We start from the raw sequence: 22,866 nt of genomic DNA on the forward strand, positions 1-22,866 counted from the left end.
ACGGGCTAGTAGGCAACGGCGACGGCCGGCGACGGAACGAGAGAGGGCTGCGGCAACACCGAGAGAGGGCTGCGGGAACGAGAGACAGTTGCGGAACGAAAGAGGGCTGCGGCAACACCGAGAGAGGGTTGTGGAAATGAAACGGCAGAGAGGGTGTCCGGCAGAGAGCCCCCCGAGAGACAGCCCCGCTCGCCGAGAGAGAGCCCGCGCGAGAGTCATGTAGATGACTCTCAAAATCGGGCGGAAAGCACTTTCCGCCCGTTACTCTTGAGACATGAACTCGTGATTCATGTATATTCATGTACATGACATGAATTTCGGCGCCCCCTAACGACATCAGGACATGAACTGCGTAATGCGCATGAAGATCATGTCCTGAGTCATGTGCACTAACCCCCCCTAAATCAAGTTTGGCTTCAACATAAGTAGGTTTGGGTTCAGCTCGACTCCCCTCTTGTAGCTTGTTGAAGTGAGTAGAGGGTGAGTTTAAATGAGTTGAGAGATATATGGAAAGGAGTCAAGCCAAATTTATATATATTTATGAGTCTTACAAAAAAATTGATTGTTTTGTTAACTTATCCGAGTTAAATCCTTGTTTTTTGGTCTTAAATCTTGATTAGCAAAAAACAGAAAAAGAGATTTTCGTAAATCATGTTTTCTAAAGTATAATTTGGAGATCAGCATCTCCGAAGGCCCCGTAGGATTTCAATCAAGTGGCCGTCAGCTCGTTTGATGCTCTCGCGTCGCCCAACTCTGAACCCAAGCAAAAATAAAGGGCTATCCAGAACGTCTCCTGCAACTAGTTCTATCCGTTCTTCTTTCTGTCATGGCCCTCTCCACATCTCTCTTTCTATCCCCTTCTCCGGCCACCACGAAGCTGTCTTCCTCTCTCTTCCCTTCTTCATCTATTAGCTTCTCCGCTAGCAGCGGTTTGTCTCTCTCGTTCCTTGTTGGAAAGCAATCTCTCAATGTATCGAGGCTTAGACCCCTCATTGTTAAATCCATGGCCCCGCCAAAGCCCGGTGGTAAAGCTAAAAAAGGTAACTTACCATCTTTTTAACCTTGTCTCCAAATGGGTGCTCCAGTTTCCTTCTCATGTGGCGGAATATGGGGTTTCTGTAGTGACTGGAATAGTGAAGCTGGCTCTGGAGGCTGGGAAGGCTACGCCGGCGCCCCCTGTGGGTCCTGCTCTTGGTTCCAAGGGAGTAAACATTATGGCTTTTTGCAAGGAGTACAATGCGAAGACTGCAGATAAAGCAGGTTATGTAATTCCGGTGGAAATAACAGTTTATGATGTGAGTTCTTCTCCTTTCTCTTTTTCGATAACTTAAGAAATGGTGGAAGTGAAAAAAGAAAATTGCTTTGATATTACACAATTGTTTTTAATGATGCGCGTGGGAGATTGGATACTGGCCTTGGCTTTTGTTTCGTTCCTTCAGACAGTCTAACTGGAGAAATGTCATAATAATCTGTTGTGCGCAGGATAAGAGCTTTACTTTTGTTTTGAAGACTCCACCAGCCTCTGTTTTGCTCCTTAAGGCTGCAGGTACCTAAAATCTGGCATGTCCTCACTTCATTAAAAATATTCTGTGCTAAAACTGTAACTGGTTTTGAGTTCTTCATACTAATTATATCCCTTCCGTTATCTTTTTGTTCCTGGAGTTTTATTTTTCTTTTGTTCCAATTGTCTTTGTATGTAATTGCTATAGTTGGAATTTTCAGTGATTCCTACAAAGATAAGTTAGGTGAAAAATAGGGTAACACTTGTGTGGTGCTTTCAGGTTCTTTCCGATATCTTTAGCTTGCTCTGAAACATTGGAAGTACAATTTCTGGATATCTTGTTCTGCGAGTAGTTCACGTTCTATGTTGCCAAACCTAATTAACTATTTAGAGTATCACATTAGCATCCATTCATGTTAGTAGGGGAAAGGGCAGCCTTCTTTGTAATTTTCCCATCGTAGAAGTTGTTGATCACACAAAGGAAAGTGAAACTGTTAAACTCAATGGTTTCTTGTCTACCTATAACATACCAAAGCCACTTTTAAGAAAATGCAAGGTTTAATTCATTGGCAACAGCTTTTCTGTGCGTTAGAGATTTAAAATAAGAAGTTGAGCAAACTCCCATTGCGGCAAGGCCAGGCTACCCATTTAATTGAAATTTTTTGAAACTTTATATCAATTCTGTCACAACTAATCCTTCTTTTTTAAGGTCAGCTGCATTGTGTAGGATCAAAATTTGGCAACCTTAGTTTTGGCCCATAGGCTGTTGGCTGGAAATTTGAATGACATAATGATTTTGGTTTGTTTATATTCCTTGATTTCATAATCTTTGTAACTTCCTACTTCCTATCCTTGATATGTGATAGCTCGCCCGTGTTTTTTCCTCTGGTGACTATAAATCTCTGGGACTGCTTTTTTGTCCAGTTATATCTGTACTAGAGAGCATGAGATATAAGAAATCATTTACGTCTCTTGATAGTGTTTTTATTACACCAAGCAAAGCTTTTTTGCTTTCTATAATAGGGAGCAAATCCAGGAAATAAGAAATCGTTGTCCAGCTATATCTATAATAGAGGGCATGAGACCAGGACGCTGATTGCTTTCTAAAATGACTAAGCAAATCCACTCTGTATTTCTAACTGTTTGCTTTGGAATAACAAGCCTTAACTGGGACTTTACATGAAATCTGTTTTCTGAGGATGGGCACAATAACACTTTATATTGAACCCAATTACTTAATAAATACCTTTGCATCATACTCTGTGGACTAATGTTTGATGATTCTTTTTACACTGTTTTTCTTGCTCTTAGGTTTCTTCATTTCTTACAATATTTGCCAATTTAAGAAGGCATTTTTAAGAAGTGCATATTGTTACTTAGTGGTGCATTAAGTCCTTCCTTTGTCTTTGTTTCCATTTCACTTTGTTGCGGGGCAGGATGTCAAAAGATAACATGAAATTCTAGAGTCTGGACTACGTAGCTTTCAGTCTTGAACATTCCCCTTTAATAATTCATAAATTATTTAGTTGCCCACTTTATAAAAGCAACTATTTGAGAGCCACATATTTCTTATGCTGATGTTTGGTAGTTCTCGCTTAGTATAGCATGCACTATAATGCTCACCATCCACTGTTACCTTTTTGGTTTCTTGCCTCTTCACCTTCAGCGCCACCAGGTGTACCACTGTTTCCTTAACCATTATCTGCTCATTTGAACACTGGTGTAAGTGGACCTATTTCTGTCAGTGGCTTTGCATTTTTGCTAGCAACAAATTCTCCCAAAACAGCTACTATATTGTCACAACATAATTCTTTATTGACCTGAAAATTGTGCACTTACTCTTTCAGTTACTTCAACTGCTCTTATGTAGAAATTCCTGCAGTGCAGCTACTTTTAAGGGTCTATCTGGGGCCCTGATAAGAGAAGCCAACTAGACGTGCTGCTCAAACTTATTCAATGTTAAAAAATTCTCTGTAGTAACTAATTTTTTCTGATCCAAGTGTAGTGCCCATATAAAGTTTACTGTTCAAGAGTTTTGATTGTGATTTGTACTTCCAGCAAGGTGGAGTCTCTTTCACCATAAATTGATACAATAGCTTACGTTTAGTCTAGTTTAGTTTAGTTGCTGCAAAGGGAACTCTGATCTTTTGTGAATACATGGAATCCTAATCAACTTAAAAGCAGTTCCATAATCAGAGTGAATAGTTGCACTTACATATGCTCAATGGGTGCAGGTGTAGAGAAAGGCTCCAAAGAGCCGCAAAGAGAGAAGGTTGGGAAGGTTACAGCCGAGCAAGTCCGTACAATTGCGACAGAGAAACTCCCAGATTTGAACTGTATGAGTATTGAATCAGCCATGAGAATTATTGCTGGCACAGCTGCTAACATGGGCATTGATGTTGAACCACCAATTCTTGAATCGAAAAAGAAGGTAGTTCTGTGAGGGTGTAGAGATGAGTTTGTCTTGTATTAGTTTTGTTGTGCAATTTTTTTGGCTTCTATTATTATTGTAACATAGCTTTCAGATTCAAGGTATATTATACTCGGTGTCAACACCCAGTGTAGTTTCTTTACATTGAGCTTAATATTCAGAGTTGGCAAAAGCATCAAGCTCTTGAGTAACCATGCTACAATCATTCTAATACTCTCAAATGTCTAGAGTCAAGTAACTCGTGATTGGAATTTCAATTTCAATAAAACAAAAAAAGAGAAGTCTTGAAGCTAGCACCATAAAGCAAACGGGTTTCAGTCATGACTCCACTTCTATTTTTGCTCTTGTTTTTCTTGAAAGCCTCACAGAACCTATCTTTACTTTCAAATAAAGGAATCGCGATTCCACATCTGGCATTTGGAGGCTTCTTCCATGACTGCATTAGGATAAGAGTGTCACTAAAAGTTCAATTTTTTTTTTAATGGCTTCGGATAAAAAAACAGAAGGTAGTCCTGATACTGCAAAATGAAGAAGAAAAAGAAGAAAACCAAAAGTTCCCGTATGATGTTTTGTCAATCACGTAAGGAGGTTGGTGGTGGTCTGAGAGTTGGGAAGCACAAACAAAAGCTGAAGTGAACCCACTCCCACCCACCGGGGTTAAAACAATAAAACGGACCCACCTCAATTGCTCAAAATAGTGAGGACCCTTAGCTCCACGAGCAAAAGGACCCCCTCCCCCACAACCTTTTTTGTAATGGGAGGAGGGTCCCTCTCGGTGGCTAGTTGTTTCCTTTGCTCCCAACGGAACGTAGAGGGATCGTCAGAGACACAGCAATGTAACAATGAAGTTTGAAATAAAAATGTTAAAATGTGGCTCTTCGTCTTACCGGTCGACCGGCCTTAGAAGCCGGTTCGGTTCAAATAAAATGACGACCGCCTCAGCAGATACATGTTGTGGAACCATGACTACGTTTCCACAGTGGACCTCTGCGTCCTTGTCAGAAAAGGTGAAGGCCCACAATTTAGGGCGGTCCCTAATTGTTAATCTTAAACTTAGCAGGTTATACTTAATTAGCCTAATGTCAAATTTGACCTCGATCGCCACCCCTGCCGGTGGACTCCCGGATAATTATTGCTGGTCCCATACGCAAATTTGTTTATACCAGCTCAGTTGCTTGTGGGGCCCTTCCGGAATCGAAGATAAAAAAGGCGCAGAGTCCGCATCAGCCCCGAAGCCTGTAGCGGGAGGACGACAAATCGCAGGACCGACTCCCCTTCATAAATTCCAGAAAGTCTATCGCAATGTAGACACGATTATTTTTCTGATATTTTCTCTCATCTCTCTCTGAGAACAAACTAAGATCTGCTACTACGTCTTAAGAGAAAGGTAATGTGTATTTTGTTGCTGTTTCTTTAATCTCTGTGAACCTTCAAGGCATCTTTCTTCATCATCTTTGTATCTTGTCTCTGAACTTGCTCGCAAGTCGGAGCTCTCGTTATTTTGCGTACGGCCTTTTGTGGAACCTTTTCGCGGTTTCTTTAGTCTGGTTTGCGTGGGTGGTGGGTCCCATTGGCGTCTTCAAAAGTTGATTTTCAAAGTTTTATCATCTTTTTTGTGTTTGGGGATTCGGATCATCCTCTCTTCGGCTCGAATCTTTCGGTTTGCTTTTTGTGATACTTTGAATTGGTTTTCGCCATAGTCTCTCGTTATTCTTTGTTTTCCTGATTGGATTCGGCCTCTACGGTGGTAGACTCTCTATTGTAGACAGTCGATAGCCTTTTATTGCTCTGAGGTAATAACTGCATGTGATATTCTTTGGGTTTGCGCCATCGACTTGCTTTTTATGGTCTGGTACGAGCATTTTCAACATATTTTATGTGATGATACATACATACGTACATACATATATACATATACACATATACATATATATATATATAGAGAGAGAGAGAGAGAGAGAGAGAGAGAGAGAGAGAGAGAGATTGGTCGGTCTTGTCCCGTAATTGTGTTTGAATTCTTGTGAGATTGTTGTACTTGCTGAAACACTGGGGTTGTGCTTGTTTGATGGTGGTAGATGTTAATGATGTTGAGAAGCTTGTCTCTGTTTCCTTGCGTTTGAGGGTTTGTAGTTGTTCTCTTCTGGCTTTTAAGTTAGTTGAAACTGGCATTCGGTTAATTTCAAATGAGTTTACGTAATATGTCACATATCTAGAAGGAGGTTCTTATGCTGATGTATTACTGTGTTCTGGGAGTTTATAAGGTTGGGATTTAATTGCTAGTAAAATTAGTTAACTGATAGGTGAAGAATGAATGATTCTTTCGTAGTGAAATGTTTGAAAGTGCTATTATACTCTTATTCCATGAAAGGAGGCACACTTCATGTCCGTCAAGAATATAAATAACTCCATAGGGCCATTTAACTTGATACTTTGGTATTCTTTAACTGTGAGCCTGTGAGCACTGGAAGTTGCTAAGAGATGTTAAAATGACTCTTCAGAATAAGAAGTGTCTTCTGTTTCTTGATGGATCTGCTAGTTTGGTTGTAATTTTAGAAGTTTGGAACTTGTGAGGTATACCAGTGACGATGAACTCTTGAGGTTTAACTGATAGGGTCAGTTACAATTCATACTGCATTTTACCTTGTCTACATGATAGTTGCTTGTTGCACATGTTAATCTCATTGAGTTAAAGAACTACCATCTATTTTCTTTCTTTCTGGTTGAAATGTTGATAAATCATTTTATGTGGAATAAGAAATTGTTACATATATGATGCTTACAGTTTAAAAACATGCTGGTCTTTAGAATGTGGTAACGTGTTGAAACAATAATTAAGGAAGTGGTTTCTTGTAAATGGAAGTCTGTGATGGATTTAACTCTCTTGTGAGAATATGGAACTATGTGAAACCTTTTGTGATGTCATTGTGAGACTAAAGACAGTCAACGATAGTAAAATAATGTGTCTGCCTTTGATTCATTCACCTTTTGTAGGTTTCTCTGTTGGTTTTACCTTGTCAATATGCATTTGAAATCTCATCTGCAGATTTTGTGTACGATTTTATGATTCACAATTTGTTTGTTGAATGTCTGTTTCAGTGATATCTGGCTTATAGGAGAGAATTTTGCCTAAGATAATATACTATTCAGTTTATAGTATTTATTTCTTGAGATCAAATGTCTTGGTCAACTTTGTGTCCTTTTAAGAGGAAGACATGACAAACAAAAAACTCCTGTTTTTTATATGAAGAAATTTTCAGCTATTTAGTACCATCATTGAAGCTCTACCGTTGTATTTCACTCTGTAGTTTCTGAATTTCCATATTCCTGTAAAAATAGTGCTGAAGGTTTCATGGTAACTTGCAGTTCTAGAGCTGCATTAGGTGATAGAAAGTTTTCTGGATGGCAATTTTACATGTTTTGTTCTCTCTTTCTCTACTCTCTTTTGTAATAGTGATGAAACCATTTTAAATGTGTTTCTTGTATTGAAGGACAAAAATTTTAATGATTAAAGTTGCTGTTTACTTACAGATTTAGTTTTTTTTTTTTTTTGGTATTTTCGTTTTTCCAACATTCTTTACTAAGAGAAGTAAAACTTCAAATATTTCTGCTGTCAGAGAATACCTCAGGGTAACTTTGGAGAAACTTTAAAAGGAATTATCTTGCAGAATAAAATGAATTGATTTGCTTGAAAATCAAAGTCCAAGGTCTTGTAAAGTTGGAGAAATGTTCTTGGGTCAATGCCTATGATTGAGTGATGTCATATGGTAGCTGTGTCAGATAGTAGCAGGGGAAGACCAAATTCTGGAGAATCGCTGAGAGGGCAGGAAACAATTTGAAAACTATGCGTGGCATAAATTGTGGAGGAAGTGGTTCAACGGTATGAGTAGTTTTCAGGACAATATAGGAGAAATCAATATGTTTAGCAACATTTCTGTGCTTCTGAATTTGTAGAGAAAGCTAGTGGATGGAGATTCTTTTGAGGTTGGGTACTGGGGTGCCAGATCTTCAGGAGCTAACTGTTGTTTTCCCTCTTTATTGGTTTTATTTCTGTCACTGGGTTAAGTGTGAAGAACATCAAATGTATGCCTGTGAACATCATGCTTAAATCTCTCTCTCTCTCTCTCTCTCTAGCTCTCACTTTTATAAGGTGGAGGCATCCTTGCATCCCTTTTTTATCCTCCTAACAAGTTACTTTTTGAATTAACTCTCTGGCTTTCATAGGGTCATGTAAGCATTCCTGTTCTGGTTGCATTTCATGGTCTTCCTGTACTGTCAAAGAAATATTTTTTATACTTTTGTTCCTCTTTAGTTATGCATTATTGTTCTGGTTACTATCATGGTTTTACCAGTTCTGCCAAAGAAATATTTTTTTCAAACTTTGTTCCTGTTTAGTTATAAGCTAAGGGAAGTTTGTCCTGTCATCAATGAGGCAGTAGATTCCTTTGAATGTTGTTTTGTATAGATTTTGATGTTTTATGCTATATAAAATTATATGTCCTAACATCTCGAAAGCTTTCAGATGGAGGATCAAAATTCACGTGGGCAGATTGTGGAAATAAGTGGTGATGTGCTCTCAGAAGTGCCAAACTCTGGTGGTAACAAGATATGTGCTGGAGCAGCCTGTGGGTTCTCTGATGCTGAGACTGCCTCTAGAGATGCTAAAGAGCGATCTGCTTCGATGCGGAAACTTTTGATGGCTGTCTGCTTATGCATTGTCTTCATGAGTGTAGAAGTGGTGGGTGGAATTAAAGCAAACAGCCTGGCTATCTTAACAGATGCTGCACACCTCCTTTCGGATGTGGCAGCTTTTGCCATCTCATTATTTTCCCTATGGATTGCAGGATGGGAAGCAACTCCACGTCAGTCATATGGTTTTTTCCGTATTGAAATCCTAGGAGCATTGTTATCAATCCAGTTGATATGGCTGTTGGCTGGGATTTTAGTTTATGAAGCCATCAATAGGATCATTCATGACACAGGTGACGTCCAGGGTTTTCTAATGTTCGTAGTTGCAGCTTTTGGGCTTGTTGTTAACATCATAATGGCGGTCTTGCTGGGTCATGATCATGGCCATGGTCATAGTCATGGTGATCATGATCACCATGGTCATGGGCATCATGAGCATGGAAAGCATGTCCACAATCATGAGCAGGAGCATGAGCAGGAGCATGCACACGGGCGTGGGTTAAGCATTAGAACTCACCACCACCACAATACAGGGAATTCCAAGCACAAGGATGGCCAAAATCATGTTCAAACAAGCATCACACATGTTGTTGATATTGACCATCATGAACCTCTGCTTAAGCCATCTGATGACGAGTGCAAAAACTCAGTCACTCTGACGGGTGAACAAAAGAAAGAGTGGAATATCAATGTGCAAGGGGCATATCTTCATGTACTGGGAGACTCTATCCAGAGCATTGGGGTGATGATTGGTGGGGGCATCATATGGTACAATCCCGAGTGGAAAATAATAGATCTCATATGCACCCTTATTTTCTCTTTAGTTGTTTTAGTTACAACTATAAAGATGCTGCGCAACATCTTGGAGGTTCTGATGGAGAGTACACCCAGAGAGATTGATGCAACCAGATTGGAAAAAGGGCTATGTGAGATGGAAGGGGTTGTGGCAGTGCACGAACTCCACATTTGGGCAATTACAGTGGGCAAGGTCCTCTTGGCTTGCCATGTTACCATCACAAGGGATGCAGATGCTGATTTGATTTTAGACAAGGTTGTGGATTATATCAGGAGAGAGTATAACATTAGCCATGTTACTATACAGATAGAGCGCCAGTGAGGTAGTCACTTCTTTAGAGTTTATTTGAATGTTTAGAATGACCTATTTTCCTTAATGCAATGCAATTCTTTCCGAGGGAAGTTGCGTGAAAAATGTTCCAGAGAAATTTGTCAGGCCGAGAAATTACTCTCCACTAGATCACTTAGAAGTTGTTTGAACAGCCATGGTTTTCCATTTGGAGGGAAAATTCCCGGAGTCACTTTCCACTGGATGGCCTGCTTGGGCATTTGAAGGTATGGTCATCTAAATATAGTTCTCTAATCCCTGTGCTATTGTTTTTTTTTTTTTTTTTTAATGACGAAATTTTGGGCTTTTTTTAAGATATACAACATATAATATGGCCCTTGGTTTTGCAGCTCACTGAATTCCTATTTAAAAAAAAAAATAATCACTTACAGATTAGTTGATGTTAAATTCACAATGCTTAGATAAAAGATGTTAAATTGATGATTCTTTGACTTTGGGATGAAAATGCCTCTGATTTTGGGTTGGTGAAACATTTTGATATAAGCATTGTGAATCGATCAACACATCTCCGATATGAAGAGAACAAAGAAAACCCAATTCAAAAGCCTTGAGGACCAAAGAATCTTTTTTGCTCTTTTATGTCTTGGTTCAAAGGGGATGGTTGGATTGCAGAAATAAGAGGTTGGATCATAGAAATAAAAGCCAAATCGGAATGATATTGCAAACCAAAAGCATCCTTTCAATATTAGGTTTCTTTCTTTCTTTTCTTTATACAATGATTCATCTTAGTCATTTGACAGTTTTTCCTTGTTTTCCCTTTCAAGCTCCAATTTATTCATATTAGAACTCGAAAGATCTTTCCTACGAGGGATACATTCTTCCTTACATTCCATCAAGATTTCTTGTTAAGATCATTCAAAGTGATTTTACAACATTTCATGGAGGAAAAAAGAAAAGACAAATTATTTGACGTCCTATTGCAGAAAAGTCTTCATGTTCACAAGCATGAATTACTGACAACGAGGAGGATGATCAAACTCATGTTGCCGAATACAATTTTCTAGAACAAAATATTACTAATGGAGTAAAACTAGTTAACTTGGCGGAAGCAACAACTAATGAACTAGTTAACCACCACACCCATCAACTCCCTCGTCACAAATTGTACTTCATAATGTTTGTATTCTTCTTCTTTTTTTCTTCCTCTCCTTCGAACTTATTGTCGGTGTAATAAGGAGGAAAAAAAAAAAACCCAAACACTTTGATGAGTAAAAACTAGTTGTTTTGGGAGACAAAGGAACAACTCAATGAGTTTTATGAACACCCATTTGATCCTTATCTGAATTTTAAACAAGTAGTAATTTGGGCATAAAGGAGTTATAGGATAAGTAGTAGTTAGAGGCATAGTTTAGTCAGAAAGAGAGAGCTCGCTTGCCTAAGAAGGAGAGAGAAAGTTGGTATCACCTCTTAGAGGTGGGCATTGGTTAAGTTAAATGGGAAATTGACCTACCCTAACTGGATCCTAGTAGGGATCAAGTCAGTTCCTCAACCTGTAGGGCAAGAATAGGTTGAGCGAAAGAATCATGCAAGCATGGAGTAAGAACAAACTATCCCATCAATGCCTCAAACCTGACATGTGAGATTTACTTATGTAGTTTATCTCAAAAGAATATATAGATTTAGCAAAAGAGGAAAAAAACTTTGTTTTTGTTAGAGTTTTAAGTTGATTGATAAAGATGCAGTTAACTTATGATCAATTTTATGCAATTTCATAATATATTATTATCCATCCTTACCCCATGAACAGGGACATTTCCTTGCAATAGGGTTCTATATGTAGTTGTTACATAGAAGCCTAAAAGTGTGATTAGAAGTAGTATTAGGAGAAGAATTGTTCTAATTGCTATAAAATAAGAGTGAATGGATGAGTAGGGGGTATTGAAGCCTACCTCTTTTGTGTGCTCTTACCAAAATCTCACTCTCCTCTATTCTCATGAATCTCTCCTTGCCAAGGTATTGAATTCATTCACCTTCAAGTTGGTGTTAAAAGAAGCCAAACACGTAGAGTGGCATGGATGGTAAATGTTAGATTCTAGAGTTGCTTGTTTAGAAAGTTTAGGTTTTGTAAGGTGGAAGAAGAAGAGAAGAAAAGAAAAAAGAGAAAGATGGAGAGATCGAGTAGGAGAGAGCCAAAGAGAGTTAAAGTGAAAACCCAAGGTAGAGTTGACCTCCCCTTGACTCCTTTATTTATAGATTTGAGGGCATAAAACCCTAGTACATGAGTATAATAAAGGGACTTAAAAAAGTCTAACATAATTACATCTTCATGCCACTCACTCTTTAAATTACATAAAATGTCATTATCTTCTTTAATACTCTCCCGTAAACTAGTGAGAAAACATCATAAATTCCCAACTTAGAACATGTCTCTGAGAGAGGTTTTATAGTAATGACCTTTGTGAAGATATTTGCTAACTAATTCTTAAATGTGATGTATTGCATAGATATTATACCAGCTTGCAACTTTTCACGCACAAAATAGTAGTCTATCTAGATATGTTTTGTTCTTTCATGAAATATTGGGTTGTTTGCAATACGAATGATTATTACAATGAAGTTGCATCGATTTATTTACTTGGAACCCCCATTTAGACATGAATCATTTGAGTTACAATAGTTCACTCACTGCATGTCTCATTAATTTATATTCTGTTTTTGCACTTGACCTTGTTACTACATTTTGTCTTTTATTTCTCCTCTAATAGTTGTGTTATAACCAGAGGTGGATTTTCTATCATAAGGTGAACTTACTTGGTTTGCATCTGCCTTCTATCATAAGGTGAACCTACTTGGTTTGCATCTGCAAGGCCTTCTATGTCTGTATGTCCATGGCTTTTGAATAATAACCCTTGACCAGGATTTTTCTTCTAGTATCGAATAATCCTTTTCAATGCTTCCGAGTGAATTTGGTGAGGTTGATGCATAAATTGACTGAATAAGATATTTTATGTCTTGTAATTGAGAAAGAGAGAGATTAGTTTCTCAACCAACCATTGGTAACATCCAAGATCAATATCACTGCCACCTTCAACACATAATTTAACCTTCAACACATAATTTAACATTGGGATTTATAGGTGTATCGACGGACTTGCACCAGAGCATTTCAGTTTCTTATAAAAGATCGAGAACATACTTCCTTTGTGACATAACTATGTTGTATTTCGATCGAAGAACTTCTATGTTTAAGAAGCATTTGAGAAGCCCCTAAGTCTTTGGTTTGGAATTTTCTTTTCAAGTCTTCTTTGACTTGCTGAATTCCATTATAGTCACAAAAATAAAAACAAAAATCTTAATTAACCATCTAAGAAAAGTGAGAATAAAAAAGGGAAAGGCAAAGAACCGTATTCCTGTCGTCTCCTAAAAAAATGAGCATTGAGCAGGCACATGACAAGAGTAGCAAAGAGAGACGGAAGAGGGGACGGGACCAGTGTCTTCTCTTGTGAAAACGCCGAATTCATTATCCAAATTGTCCTCATCTCCGTGAGGGTAAATTCAGGGCGAGATTCCAAACAATTTCAAACGGTCCTTCCATTCCAAGATTATCAACCAGTTGCAGATTGTGTGTGTTAAGAGCTTCGCAGGTAAGAATATTTTGAAACGGCTCATGGGACCCTTCCAGTCGACAGACCTCAACAACCAGTCTCAACCAGCTCTCTGCCCAACTCCAACAATAACTTGAGTGGTTTCTACAAATAATAGAATTGAACAAGATTCATATTAGGTGATTTCTTTCTGGAATCTAAACAGGGGCGGCCGAATCTTTCCTGACTCGCCGATCAGAAGATCAGAGGATGAAAAAAGGAAACGTAGAAACCGTAGCTCGGAAGGTGAAAACATGGAATTACCCAAAGAAAATGAGAAATCTCAATCGGGAGACCGTCTCCACTACGCTTTTAAGTTTCAGTTCTGAATCCGAAGCACAGAGGGATCTGACACTGATCGCGTCTGTGTTCTGGAGAACCGAACGATAACGACTTCCCGACTGAAAGCTCTGAGACCCGAGCATGGCGACCAAATGGGTCTCATAGGGCATCGGCGTTGTACGATTTGAATCGTAGCTGTACAGTGCAATAACACTCTTGTCTTCTTATCTAATTATTCCCCGGGGTGGAGGGCCTGAGGTTGACGTGAAAAGAGAAAAGAAGCCACTACGTGCAGGGCGCCGGCGTGTACGGACGGTGACCCCATGCCGATCAAACTGGCCGCACGGACGGACGGAGGCCGAGAAACCACTACGGTAGTGCGTCGTCTGGAGTTCGACGTGGACCCGCGAGGCGGTACTGTGTTACTGTTCCCCAGAATGTGAACTGAGAGGTGAAGAAAAAGCAAATCAAATAAAAAAAAAAATTGGAGTTACAGAGCTTGTGCTGGGGATGTGAGCTCGGGAAGCAGGGACCTGGGAATCTCTGACCCGGGAGCAGGAAGTTGGTGGCAGGTCAAAGCCGGCTAGAGCGAGAGAGGAAACCCCGAAGTCAGTCGATACTTTTCTTTCTCTCCCAGCTGCTGCTCTGCTTCCGTTTCAGATCCCTGAAACAACTTAATTACCGTTGTCACCTTGTCAATTATCAACCTTCCGGGGTTTTCCTCAAATTGCAACATCGCTAATTGGGTATCATCTGTTATTTTTCCTGCAAACACAAGCGATTTCCCTGGTCAATATCGCAGCGGGGAAGATAAAAAGTCAGAGGAAGTTTCAGTCCAGACATCTTTTTAGGGCTTGGAGGCACACAGCAATCGAGGACGACGGCGATTGGTGCTCGCGAGGCTCGTAAATGCACATGGTCTCTGTGGAGCTGGCAGCGCAAAAGCAAGAAGATCCCTTCTGCTCTTTCCTTCTTTCCCTTTAGCCCAGCCATTTCTGTCTTTCTTTTCCATTTCTTTTTCCCCGTCCCCTTCTCTCTTAGGCATTGAATCGAACAGCTTTTTGACCTCCCGATCACCGTCAAACGTTTACCGAAATGTTAATCGCACGTCATCAAATAAAGTAGCCGGAGACATGGCTTTCAGGTCGCAGTCCTACTAGAGCTCGGACAGAGCCGCGAGCGACGCTTTTTAGCTTTCAGAGAAGGAATGGGAAAAAAAGGAAAGTAGAGGACCACGACTGTGACCAGAACCAGAGTGGGCATAAGATGACGTCTGACGGAACGGAGGTCGCTGAGATTCGCGGTCTCTGTTTTTGTGTTTTTTTTTATTACTAGAGGAGCCTGACATGAGAGCTGCCGCGATTTTTTTGGTATCGGACCCTCTGTTACCTTATCCCATCTATTGCGTTTTCTAGTTCTTAATTCTTTCTTCTCCCCTTCTGGATTCTCGACTCTGGAGCTCTCCAGTTTCTACTGAAATACTGATGAGGCGTCAGAAAACGAGAGTGGCTAGTGTCTCAAATACTCTCTTGCGAGATTACTGTGGTCGATCACCTAAATCAGTCTTCAGTCTTCACAATACAGTACAGGAACAGATCTGCCCACCATTGTTACCTGTCCTGCAAACTCGGTACCAACAATGAATCTTTACTGTCCACAACTTTGATTCAGTTTGAATGTTTAGTTTCATTCAGAACTCCGATTCCATTCGAAATATAAAGTTCGTGGCCAGCTTACCTGATTCAAAGAGTAGCTAACTAGCTTTTGCTTTGGGTTGAGGGTAGGTCAGATCACCCTGAACCAGTTCGTGTTGCCCTTCGTCCATCAAGGGTAGTCTGGAAACCAGAACAGTGATTGATTTTCTTAGCATTTGCGGTTATTAAGTGCGACCAACACAAAATTGCAGGTTGAGATGGGCACAGACACGCACGATCAATATTGGATTAGCTTGTTATCAACTGTAATTAAGTTGATGCTTTTCTTTTTGTCTGACTGAAAGCACGGGAAGATGAAAACAGTACCACTCTTTTTAGTTTATTTCTGGTCGATAAAAGGAGATCCATTTCAGGTTCTTGTATACTTTTATTGCTTTCTGAGTTGCAGCATCTGAAGCGTTTCTTGCATGATCAGTATGGACTATGGAATTGCAATCTCTGATTCGGATCTATATTTTATGACTTTCAACTGCTTCTGTAGCTCTTTTACTTGGCTAGCTGTTGAGACCGCATTGCCCACCATCTTTTTCTTCTGGGTGTTCTGATCAATGGTTGGAAAGATGATTTACCCTAAAAAGCTCATGAACGTGTCTGTTCGGCATCGCGCTTGATCTATAAAAAGCTGTTGAAAGGAAAGAATAAAGAACCTCCACTTCTGGTTCGATAAATACGCAGAGATTACCTTTTCTTGAAGACGATGATCAGATCAAACAGTGAGAATACAATTACAGACCTAGGCTCTTGCCCTACCACTCGAAGTGCTAAATCCCCGTTTTAATTCCCCCGAGAAGAATGAATTACTAAATCGAAACATGCATCCCAAAGAGAATTAGAGAAAGTAAAGTAAGCAAAAGTGAAGCATCATGTGTAATGATGCGAGTGAAAATTCAAATTAAGCACTGAAAGCGCACAAAAAGAGAGACCAACCTAAAAGGAAAGTCTTCTCCTCCATGCATGGAAAGAAGCAGCTTCCGCTGCCTCGCCCAGTCCACTCACTCGCTCATTACATCAAACACCCGAAAGGCGATACACGTCCTTGATCTCTCTCTCGCCTTCCTCAAGAGTGTTTGCAACGTCTCTCCTCTTCTCAACCCTTACTCCGTTTTAGAACAAATTATAAAGAGAACCGCTGATCAGTTGCTGTTAATGTAACTGAATATCTGGTGAACTGCCGTGGCAATCTCATCTGCGGAACCCAGCTTGCACGCCTCTTCTATCTGCGTAAGAAAATGTAATTTATAAGCTCAGCGTTACGAAATTTTGCTCAAACTGTGGTTTTAGTTTGATGGTTTTGAAGGATAAAGTACCTTCAGGTTGAAAGAATAAAGAACTGATGAGTCTAAAGACGTGACATTTAGATGTAAGACGGTGAGGGAGAGATCTTCCAACGCGTTGATGACCTTGAGAAGATGTCCGGACCTCTTCGGGCAGAGGACTTTGAGATTGACGTGCGTTTGGATGACGGTCACTTCGATGTCGGCCACCGCCGTTTTGTTCTCGGCGGTGAACTTGCCGTCTTTGATGTAGTTGTCTATAAGGCATTTGACGTCGGATTTTGGGGAGCCGGAGTAGGAAGTGTACTGCGGAGAAGTGAAGAAGCTGTTGAAAGGAGTGGAAGAGTCCGACCTATGCCCTTTTTCATCAGTTTGCCGCTTTCGTTTCTGGGCTTGGAGGGACTGTAAAAGCTGTTCAAGCTCTTTTACAAAGTCGATAGCGCCACCGATAATTGAAGCTTGGTCTCCCTGCAATTACAACAACAACAAAAAAAAACTGATGAGACCAAATAAAAACTCGAACAGAAGTAACACGATTCATACAAACCGATCTCCTGTCTGTAAAAGAAAGAAGAATTCTGTGCCTCTCAGCAGTAACTGAAAATTTGTGGAGTACAGGCTTACCCTCTGAATGAAGGAAGAGGGCATGAGCGAGCGGAGGGCGTTGAGATGATCGTTCATCTGCTTCCTCCTGTGACGTTCGACGGCAATGTGGGTCATACGTTGACTTTCGACTTCTTCCCTGTTCTTGCACGGTTTCGTTCTCTTCCTCTTCCTCTTCTCACGCGTCGGCGGCGGCTTAGCTAATGGCGCTGTCTCGTTCCTCGTCCACATTGACGAAGAACCCGAGTTACCGTCCTTAAAATTCTCCGGTGAATTGGGTTCGGGATTACAGGCCGTGCTCGCAACTTCTTGACAGGAGGAAGAGACTGGGTACTGGTGCTCCTTCGTCTCGGACTTAACCGCGGAATGTGATTCTGACGCGTGGGTGAGACAGCTCTCCAGTTCTAACGCCGGGACTCGGGCGTCCGACTCGGAGAAGTAGGAAGGCTTCCATGGCTTCTTCTGCTCCTGCAGCCGCAAAAGAAGCTGAAAATCGGGCTCCGTCGATGGCAGAATTGAGTGTGGCTCTACCCCCAGCATTTGCAGAAATGGCATTTTGTCATCAATGGAGAAATTGGCAGACTCCTCGCCTTCCAAGCTATCCGCAGTGAGGAACCCTCCGTAGCTAAAATCCAAACCACTGCGTTGCTCCAAGAACTCCACGGCCAGATGCTCTCCCAAGAACTGAAAAATCCAAGAGAGAAAGAGATTAGCACCTGCGTTTTTTTCCCCGAAAGGTCCCAAATTCTGCGAATTCAAAGTACCCTAGTAAGCTTAAAAATTGAAGAGGCAAACGAAGACAACGAGGTTAAAAAAATGGTCTCTATCAAATGCGTGGCGTTATACGTTCGAATTGCAGAAGGAATGTAGAAAGTGAAGAGGGATTTGCAGTTCCGTGGAGTATTAAAACAATGCATTGAATGCAGAGTAAATGAAGTCTAGTTCTGGAACAAGAGATTTCAGAGAGAGGCAAAGGTATTTAAGCCCGCAGGCTCGCGGAGTCGTTCTTCTCCCATTGCTCAGAGACTTACACAAGGGTTGATGGGTCCTGGAAGGCTCTCCATGGCAGCAAAAACAGGACCAGCAGAGGTTGTAGAAGGGCGTACTCCACCAACTCAAATCTCTTATCCCTTCAAGTTTCCCTCAAGTGCCAACATTCGGTGTGTGTAGAGCAGCAGCAGCAATAAATGCAAATGCCCATATATTCCCTTCTTTCTAAAAGAATATAAGCCCTCGAACAGGGAAAATATTAAATGCAGTGCGTAAACAGAGACGAAAATGGAAAACGAGAAGAAGATGTGAAGAAGAGGGTTTTTTGAAAAATGGAAAGCGTAGGTAAGGAATGAAGGGTGGAAATTTGCCTACAAACGAAGCTAAGGATGAAGGGAAAAAACATAAAAATTTCCACTGAAAATCTCGACCTGAAGCAAGCAAGGTCGGTTGTCTGCGTAGGTGAGTGCTGGGAGTAAAGAGTGGGGAAAGAAGGAGAGAGAGAGAGAGACGGGTTGTCTGGTTTACAAGCTCCCATGTATTATTGGCGTGGCAGATTTGTCCAGCAGCGGGGACAGACAGTTGTGGGGACTCTCCAAACGTACAGCAAGAAAGTCTATTGGGATCCTGCCATTGATGCTGTCATCCCTGCTCATGAGGTTGAGGAGAGAGGAGAGAGGAGAGAGGAGAGAGGTGAGAGCAAGAGACCTACCCGCCTCTCTCCTTCCACTGTTTGTTCAAATGCCAAACCACCCCCTTTCCTAAGAATGTTTGTTCAAGTGCCCAAACTCTGCCCTTCCCCTCCAGCTACATGTATCCTCTATTAAGCATCAACCAGAACTACAATTTCCCAGAATTAAAAAAATACCTAGAATACCCTTCAGTTGAACCTGTGATCTGTGATCCAGGAACATACAAAACTACAAAGAAGGCTCTCTGGCTCGCTGTCTTCTCCCCCACAAAGCAACAAATGCAAACGCCAAAACCTCTCTTACATGGACTTAACTGAAACGAGGACGAGGATGCGAGATTATTGATTTCGTAGATCGTGCTTGGACAAACATGCTTTGTTGGTGCCAGTTTTCTAGGGTTTCCTCGATTATCATCTCTCCCTTTTCTCCAGATGATGAGAGCTTTTAAGTTGTCCATGTCAATTAATGATCTACAAACGTATAAAATATCTGGAAAACGCAGTCAAAATCCGATGCCATTTTCCCCTCTTCTTTAGTTCTTTGATTCCTTTTCCTTCTCCCGCGCGCTGGAAGCTTCTTCCCGAGGTCGTCTCTGGGCCCTCCTGCCGCAACTCTCCGTCGATTCCATTTTCATTTTTTTTTTTATAGCTTTTACGAGCTTCGAAACCATGAACATCGGATAACAACAACGATATTAATTATAGGAACAACATCGGTAGATGAAACGAGGATCCCGACTAGCATGTCCTTGTCTCTACAGTCCCCGGAAGGCATCCCTGGTAGGCGAAGAGGTCGCTAGGGGCAGTTTCTGACCCAAATGACTGATGGGTCATCCCGAACGGGGTTTGGTTTTTAGCGTCATGTGCAAAAATCCATGGGTGCTAGCAGAGAAGGTAAGGCATGGTACGAGTTTCGAGCACCGAGCTGGGAAGCTTTGAAGTTCGAAGAAATGAGCATCTTTCTGGCTTCTGGGTATTGCTCCCATTTCCCAATCTACCTTATTTTAACTCCCTTTTTCATCTTTTCACCTTCTTAGTTTTTACCGAGAGTGACGAATTGAAGGAGGAGAACTGGAATAGTGGCGATTGTTGGGCTCATCTTCTGGGTGAGATTTCATGGATGAGGGAAAGCAGAGGAAAATGGCAGGAGGGCTATTGTTTATGAAATCTGCAATAGGAGTAGAATTTGGATGCTAATGGTGGTTGCTCATCATCTTGTTCCCAGTCCCTGTCCGTTTATGGCTTGGATTTTTTACTGTCTAATCTTAACCAGTCCCGGGGACAAGGCTCCTGGACCAAATGCTTTATCTTTTGTAAAAAAAAATTTATCCCCTACCAACTTGATCATGTAACAACTATTGTTATAACATGGTAAATAAGCCACCAACCATTGTCTCTTCAAAAAAACAAAAAAAAATCTTTATGAGACCAGTCCATACAAGGAGCTTGTTTCCTCCTGCTTTCCTTATTCTAATCACCTGGGTCACAATTCATGGAGAAAAAAAGGTAAAAGAAATAAAGGGAGAGAGTATGAATTCAGATCAAGAGCCAATTAAGAACTGATCATTCTTTGACACCCTCAGAGTAACCAAGGGAGAAAAGAAGAATGAGAACCAGTAGTGTCGGTTTTGCAAGGGAGCGGAGCAGACAAGACAGGCTACCATAAAAAGTTCCATTAAAATGGGTTTGGGATCACTGGAGACGATGATTATTCGAGGTACAACTACATGGATTACAGTTTGACGTTCATCCATGGGAAAGATATCCCATCATTGGACCATCCTTGCTGTCGATGATTTCTTAGGTCAACTGTAGTTTGAGAAAAAGACAAAGAAATCAAATTTGCAGGACAAAGTCGTCTCTTTATATGTGTGTTAAGAGAGATTGCGTATGGGGCAGGGCAGGGGCGCAGGGGAGTTCACATGAGAGATTCTTTTCAAATCACTGGTGGGAGGATGCCGCTTCTGTGTCCTCGTCGGAGGAAACCATATCCAAGTGAAGGGACCCAGTTATCCCTCTGTGACGGGTTTCAAGATTTTCATTGTAGGATCCTAGAGTCTCTCTCTAAAATCGTTAGAATGCGAAGCAGAAGTTCTACACCATGAGATAACTTTACTCAGAGATAATATCTTCTTGAATCCTAAACTATCCGACAATCTTTCATTGGATCAGAAAGCTGCAATGGCATGCCAGAGAAGACACGTACAGTGGAGACTGGTTTGGCATTTCTTCTTCTTTCATCTCTACGCGACATTCATGGACTTTCCGCCGTCTTTTCTTTACCCAGTAAGCTTCAAAAATCAAGCAAAAGGGAGGGCTGTGAATGTGGAACTTTCACGGTATCAATCGGTCCAAGTATCTTACTGTGCCTCTTTTTGGCCTGTAATTCCTCTATGTTTATCTTCTTCTCTGTGTTGGAAAGAAGCTCGGAAGCTATCCCTATCTGTGTCCTGAACCAGTATCGGCCTCTTTTTTCGAACTGGATGCCTTTGCCAAAGGTATCATTGAAAGGGCAAAGGGTGACCACGAGTTCAGTTATTTGTAAAGATTACTATCGGCCAAGAAATGGTCCATGGCTTGTGAGGTTTCTGAATCCTGATTCTTGATACAGATACAGAGACAGATACAGATAGGATTATCTCGATATATGTGATTGAATCTTGATCCAAGCTCTGATAAAATTATATGCAAAATATCCCAAAATCATCATAAAATAAATTAGTTCTTTAAGCTTAACAAGTGCAATGATTTTACTATTATAACAAATAAAATTATTATTGTAAAAGACATAAGAAAACTAACGGATGCAATTGATGCTGAAAATACTGAAATGTATAGTAAAATGGTTCAATATAAAGTACACACATATAAAATATTTCCCTCATCTTTAACTTACAATTACTATAAGGAGAGGGGCTTCTTTGACAGGTAGGGGGAAGCCCTACGTCCTCCTCTCTATAGACCCTCTCTATTTTCCAACCTTCATCTCTCTTGTCTCTCACTCTTTGTTAGCTCGTCGTTTTGTTGTGCTACATCCTCTGGCTGTCTCGTTGAACCCTCTCGCCTAACCTTCTCGTCGTCTCAACTTTACTCTTTCTTCCCCCTGTTAGTTCATTATTAAGTATTTTTAAAATAAATTATTTTACCATGGCTTTAAAAATATTAACCTAAATACCCTCTATCAAAGTCTTTTTATCTTTTATTTTTTATAATTAATTAAAATAATAATATTATTTTACTTCTTAATTATATTATTAATTTATACTACACTAAAATTTATCTGATGTTATTAATAAAATACCATATTTACTTATTTATTATATTTATTACTGTAAGCACCTAACCAATACAACCCGAAAATACTAGTCGAATTAGTCGATTAAGGTGCGATAAGTCAGGTCTTAACATAGATCACCAACATATTCCAACACTCCCCTGCAAACCAAACCCCCGGGTTAAACCGGGGACAAATTCCAAATACAAATGCAAATGCAAAGTCCCCACGCCAAACATGTGAACGCACAGGGATTCGAAGGCGGGACGTGCGAAACCTGCTCTAATACTATGTAAGCCCCTAACCAATACAACCCGAAAATACTAGTCGATTAAGGTGCGGAAAGTCAAGTCTTAACATAAATCACCAACATATTCCAACAATTACTGTTAATACTATATTAAATTATTAATTTAAGAGTGATAATTAAGATATTTTTAAAATAAGAATTTGATCAAGTATCTTGATATTATAAAAGTAAACATTTTTTTTGAGTATTCTATATTTTTTAATTAAATAAATTAACAATTTAATTTTAACTCATAATTTTTGTATTATTTAGACTAAACTACAGTCTATCTTAATTTATTAATAAAATACCCTACTTAATTATTTATTATATTAATATATTTTAATATTACATTAAATTACTTATTATAAAAGTAACCATGTTTGTTTAGGTTTATTATTT

At 40.2% G+C, this 22,866-nt stretch overlaps 3 protein-coding genes and 1 long non-coding RNA gene across 4 annotated transcripts; 2 read left to right on the plus strand and 2 right to left on the minus strand.

Moving 5' to 3' along the window:
* The first annotated feature begins 713 nt into the window (after window positions 1–713).
* LOC137934978 (large ribosomal subunit protein uL11c) lies at window positions 714–4,126 on the plus strand. Its single transcript, XM_068779584.1, has 4 exons — window positions 714–1,040; window positions 1,123–1,295; window positions 1,483–1,546; window positions 3,736–4,126. Exons 1-4 carry the CDS (start codon window positions 827–829, stop codon window positions 3,942–3,944), a joined length of 660 nt encoding a protein of 219 aa, XP_068635685.1. The 5' UTR covers window positions 714–826; the 3' UTR covers window positions 3,945–4,126.
* A 1,052-nt stretch (window positions 4,127–5,178) lies between these two features.
* LOC137934039 (metal tolerance protein 1-like) lies at window positions 5,179–10,090 on the plus strand. Its single transcript, XM_068778234.1, has 2 exons — window positions 5,179–5,319; window positions 8,452–10,090. The coding sequence occupies exon 2, from the start codon at window positions 8,452–8,454 to the stop codon at window positions 9,733–9,735; it is 1,284 nt and encodes a 427-aa protein (XP_068634335.1). The 5' UTR covers window positions 5,179–5,319; the 3' UTR covers window positions 9,736–10,090.
* A 2,829-nt stretch (window positions 10,091–12,919) lies between these two features.
* LOC137934920 (uncharacterized) lies at window positions 12,920–14,694 on the minus strand. The gene is made up of 3 exons (XR_011109217.1): window positions 14,470–14,694; window positions 14,162–14,393; window positions 12,920–14,072 (listed from the first exon to the last, which is right to left on the minus strand). It is a non-coding gene; the product is annotated as an uncharacterized lncRNA (long non-coding RNA).
* Window positions 14,695–16,031: 1,337 nt separating this feature from the next.
* LOC137934367 (transcription factor bHLH57-like) lies at window positions 16,032–18,671 on the minus strand. The gene is made up of 4 exons (XM_068778652.1): window positions 18,252–18,671; window positions 17,242–17,904; window positions 16,651–17,085; window positions 16,032–16,560 (listed from the first exon to the last, which is right to left on the minus strand). Exons 1-4 carry the CDS (start codon window positions 18,282–18,284, stop codon window positions 16,477–16,479), a joined length of 1,215 nt encoding a protein of 404 aa, XP_068634753.1. The 5' UTR covers window positions 18,285–18,671; the 3' UTR covers window positions 16,032–16,476.
* Window positions 18,672–22,866: the final 4,195 nt, after the last annotated feature.

The sequence above is a fragment of the Aristolochia californica genome, unplaced genomic scaffold (genome assembly GCF_029961685.1).
Source record: "Aristolochia californica isolate CCGP_79_NKW_82.1479 unplaced genomic scaffold, dmAriCali1.0.hap1 SCAF_6, whole genome shotgun sequence".
In the NCBI taxonomy this organism is placed as follows: Eukaryota; Viridiplantae; Streptophyta; class Magnoliopsida; order Piperales; family Aristolochiaceae; genus Aristolochia; species Aristolochia californica.

Bases quoted from the DNA above. Each gene is read 5' to 3' on its own strand.
- LOC137934367 (XM_068778652.1), bottom strand. From the start codon at position 18,284: ATGGAGAGCCTTCCAGGACCCATCAACCCTTGT. The intron at 17,086-17,241 runs GTAAGCCTGTAC...TTGTAATTGCAG, and splicing joins CCTCTTCCTTCATTCAGAGG to GGAGACCAAGCTTCAATTAT. The intron at 16,561-16,650 runs GTACTTTATCCT...TTTCTTACGCAG, and splicing joins TTTATTCTTTCAACCTGAAG to ATAGAAGAGGCGTGCAAGCT.
- LOC137934978 (XM_068779584.1), top strand. From the start codon at position 827: ATGGCCCTCTCCACATCTCTCTTTCTATCCCCTTCTCCGGCCACCACG. The intron at 1,296-1,482 runs GTGAGTTCTTCT...TGTTGTGCGCAG, and splicing joins TGGAAATAACAGTTTATGAT to GATAAGAGCTTTACTTTTGT. The intron at 1,547-3,735 runs GTACCTAAAATC...CAATGGGTGCAG, and splicing joins TTTGCTCCTTAAGGCTGCAG to GTGTAGAGAAAGGCTCCAAA.
- LOC137934039 (XM_068778234.1), top strand. From the start codon at position 8,452: ATGGAGGATCAAAATTCACGTGGGCAGATTGTGGAAATAAGTGGTGAT.